We start from the raw sequence: 3,812 nt of genomic DNA on the forward strand, positions 1-3,812 counted from the left end.
CTACAGTCTGACAGAACTGCTGCAATAAAAATTGTGAAACAAATATCCCGCTTTCTACAGTGTCAGTGTAGTCCAGGGCCAGCATTTATATAGAAATATATTTGTAGCCATTTTAGAAGCACTATTTTGGATATAATTAAGTATCTTTTTTTTCAGTAAGTAGGGAAAACATTTAATTCTCTTTTCACCTTGGTTTCCGTAATTTTGTTTCCAGCAGAGCCAAAATGTCAGACAAAAGCGATTTAAAAGCCGAACTTGAGCGCAAAAAGCAGCGTTTGGCTCAGATAAGAGAAGAAAAGAAACGAAAGGAGGAAGAAAGGAAGAAGAAAGAGGTAAATATGCAAAAATGCCTTTTAGATAGCTCATGCTTGCAGAGGGGGCTTGCTGAGGTTTTGACATCTCAGTATTGTGTAACCCAAGGTATCTGTCATCTGGAATGAGACCCTCAAACCCACATCAGTCTAACCTTAAAATCAAATGCTTATTTTTAGTCAAAGAAGTTGGGGTGAGGGAATTGCTTTTAAAAGCAAAGCACTGTCAGATGACAACAGTTTAGACAACATGATGTGTATGTGTGTGTGTAGAAAGAAAAATCAATTTGCCACAATGCTTTTTCCTGGGCTCTCCTTCAATGGAAAGAGAGGGGAGAGTGGGGAAAGACAGAAAGAGGGCTTACAATTTTTTCAAGCCATTACAATCTAAATATGTATTTTTGTACTCTGAAGACTAGTTTGATCACTAGCTAAGGTAAGAGATTTACAATTATTATTCTCCAGTAATGTAAAGCATAATTGCGATTGCATTTTTATCTTCTGGCATGGGTGCATCTTTCAGTTCTGTTAAAGTTTGATTGACATATTAGTTTATTTGTCCTTGACAATATGCATTAGGTTTTTCATTAAGGGATTTGTACTTCTTTTTATTCAGTCACTTAGTGGAATAGAGGTGAGAATTGACAGGGAGTGGATATTCATTTTCATGCAAAGTCAGAGAAGCATTAAGTGATTATGTTTCCTTTCCTTCAAATGTCAACACTTACCATAGTTTAAAGCACCTGTTATCCTTTACTAATAACTGGTTTCCTTTTAAACTGACACTTTAATATTGTACATGAATTTCATGGAATTACTGTGGAAATGTGATGTGATCCAAGAAATCAGCGTTCCAGTTTTGGCTGTCTTTTTAATCTTTTTTCATGTGAGCCATTTTTGTGCAATTACCAGCATCCCCCCCAGGGAGGCTCCTGGAGCCACTAGGGGAGTCCTCTGTAAGCAGAACTTTCAATGTTAACATTTGCAGTGTTCATTACTAGCCTGTTAATGAATTAGAGGGAAGGGAGCCAAGCTAATGGCTCGAGGAAGCTATTAAGCCCTTTCCTTTGTCCCCCACCTCTGATTTTATGCCTCGTGGAGATCTTGTGGTCGTTGGAACTTTCTGGTGGCCCCAATAGCCAGATCCAGCTTGGGACACCCCGCTCTACAGATTACGCTGCCATGCCTAACAGTAGCACCGTAAATGGGATGCACTGGTACGCCTGATGGCCTCCAGGAGTGAAGTCTAACATTCATTTAGTTGCTCAGCCACATACACTGGCGCAGAAGAGTTGTCTACAACCCTACGTACTGTGAGAGACTTCAGGCTGGCTCATGGGAAGAGCTGAGCACAGGAATATGCTTGAACTTTGTCATTGTCTGTAAAAGCAATGTTCTTCTGCATCCTGGCCATGCCCAACCAGGAGAACGTGGGGATGCTTCTGAACTTCAAGGTTTTCTGTTGTGCCTGCACCAAAATCAACACCAGGCCGAGGCACTGTGTGAGTCCCCTGTGCCCCACACTCTGCTTTCAGCAGAAAGGAAAAGTCTCCGCGTGGAGGTTAGAATAGGACCAGTCGAAGCAACCTGAGGATCAAAAGTACAGAAGCAGATGCCACCAGATGTTCTTTTATAAGAACTATGCTGGGATTGCTGTATTTAAGACATGATAAAATGGTAGGCACGACCACTTGCATTTTGTTTCACTTGCATTATTCGTTACTGCGCTGGGCTACAAAGTGGGACATGGGTTCAGTTCCCTCATCTGCTTGGGAGAAGGGCTGCAAGCCTGTTTCTTTCAATGGAGTGCTCTAACTACTGGGCTGAGGTATCAGTGTTTTCCTTCCACCTTACTAAACCGGAGAATGATGAGCCAAATGTAAGGGATTCTGGCTGATGCAGGTGTTGCTCCTCCTGTTTCTAGATCCCAGTAGGCCAGAGGGAGAGGAGGCTAATGTGTGGGAGCTCCAAGGAGATAAAGATATTTAAGCCAAGAGGGAGGGGTCTTGTGGACCATTAGTTTCGGCTGTTAGTGCCCAGGGCTGCCAAAATCCTATTTTAGACACGTTAGTCCTTTCCTTTGCTCCTGTTAGATGTTGGCAGCGGTTGGACTTAATGATCTTAAAGGTCTTTTCTAACCTAAATGATTCTGTGACATTTATGAGAAGGTATTTTTATTGCCAACAAGTGCTTGGGACCAAATGTAGGCTCTTAAACCACATCACTGAAGTCCAATGGAATTTTATTTCTTGATCCTTGAGTAAGTAGAAAGGAACCATTTTTATTCAGGGTAATGATACCTGTTATTCTATGGTCAGCTTTTATATTAACTGTATAAGTTGCATCTGATGAGTGAGAGGCATAGGATGTCCATCAGAGTACTGTAAAAATCCTTGCAAATATACTTGCAAAGATAATTTTTCTCATGCATTCAGGGAAAAATATTGTTACTGATATATGGAGTATAAATTATCTGAGTTATAAATTATCTAAACATATCTAAGTAAATTTCAAAGTGTATCTAAGCAGTGGTGCATGTAAATATTTTCCATGCACTTAGTTGATAGAGCTGATATATGTGGATGAAACTTTTCTGTTTTGTCTTGTTTTAACTCAGGCTGATCTACAGCAAAAGAAGGAGCCAGCTCAGGAAGATTCTGACCTAGACCGCAAAAGAAGAGAGACAGAAGCTTTGTTACAGAGCATTGGTATATCCCCAGAACCACCTCTAGGTATTTAAGAGAAGCACACTGTAAAGCATTCAGCTCTGCTGCAAGGAATGCATTCTTCCTATTAAAGCATGCTTGGCTTTTTTGATTTTTGGCTGTTAGTGAAGTGAACTCTTCTGTTTGAATGCCTGCCATACCATTCACATATACCAGCTCATGGCATTTTGAGTACTTGTCATTGCCAAAAACATCTGTTACATTTCTCCAAGATTTTTTTTGTGAACGTAATGCAGGTTGGTTTTGCATACCAGCAGTGATTTCTTTTCTGATGGACTGTTTTATCTTCTCTCACGTCTATCTGATGACCCATAAAATAATATTATGTATACTGTACTTCGTTAGCCCCAAGTTTTGTTTCAAAAATTCAGATTAAGCATTTGCTAAGGAAGGAGGAGCACAGTCATGTGGGAACTCCCACTGATTTTCTTCTAAAACCAAGCAAAACTGGAGAGGGGAAATAAAAAGACAAATCACAACTAGCAAAAAGCTTATCATTAGATGATTAGTGTAGATTTTAGATCTGGTTTCGTGTGCTCGACCTCTTTTTTGGTTTCAGTGTTTCAGTTCTAGAATCTAAAGTCCTCAGTTGAAAAATGCATGTGGCAAAGTTTATAGTATCTGAAAATTGGTTACCTTTTTAAGTTCTGTCTCACTTATCGGGTGTCTGTAAAGTGAGAAATTTCCTTCCTTCCTTCCTTCCTTCCTTCCTTCCTTCCTTCCTTCCTTCCTTCCTTCCTTCCTTCCTTCCTTCCTTCCTTCCTTCCTTCCTTCC

At 40.2% G+C, this 3,812-nt stretch overlaps 1 protein-coding gene across 4 annotated transcripts in view; it reads left to right on the top strand.

Moving 5' to 3' along the window:
- Positions 1-224: 224 nt before the first annotated feature.
- Positions 225-3,812, top strand: part of DYNC1I1 (dynein cytoplasmic 1 intermediate chain 1) — a 176,820-nt gene continuing 173,232 nt past the window's right edge. For all 4 annotated transcript variants that reach the window (XM_009641943.2, XM_009641959.2, XM_009641950.2 and 1 more), the window contains exons 1-2: positions 225-332; positions 2,929-3,043. In XM_009641943.2, the coding sequence (XP_009640238.1) occupies positions 225-332; positions 2,929-3,043 (223 nt within the window). The remainder of the gene's footprint in view (positions 333-2,928; positions 3,044-3,812) is intronic.

This window comes from Egretta garzetta, unplaced genomic scaffold, assembly GCF_000687185.1.
Source record: "Egretta garzetta isolate BGI_Z169 unplaced genomic scaffold, ASM68718v1 scaffold30, whole genome shotgun sequence".
NCBI lineage: Eukaryota > Metazoa > Chordata > Aves > Pelecaniformes > Ardeidae > Egretta > Egretta garzetta.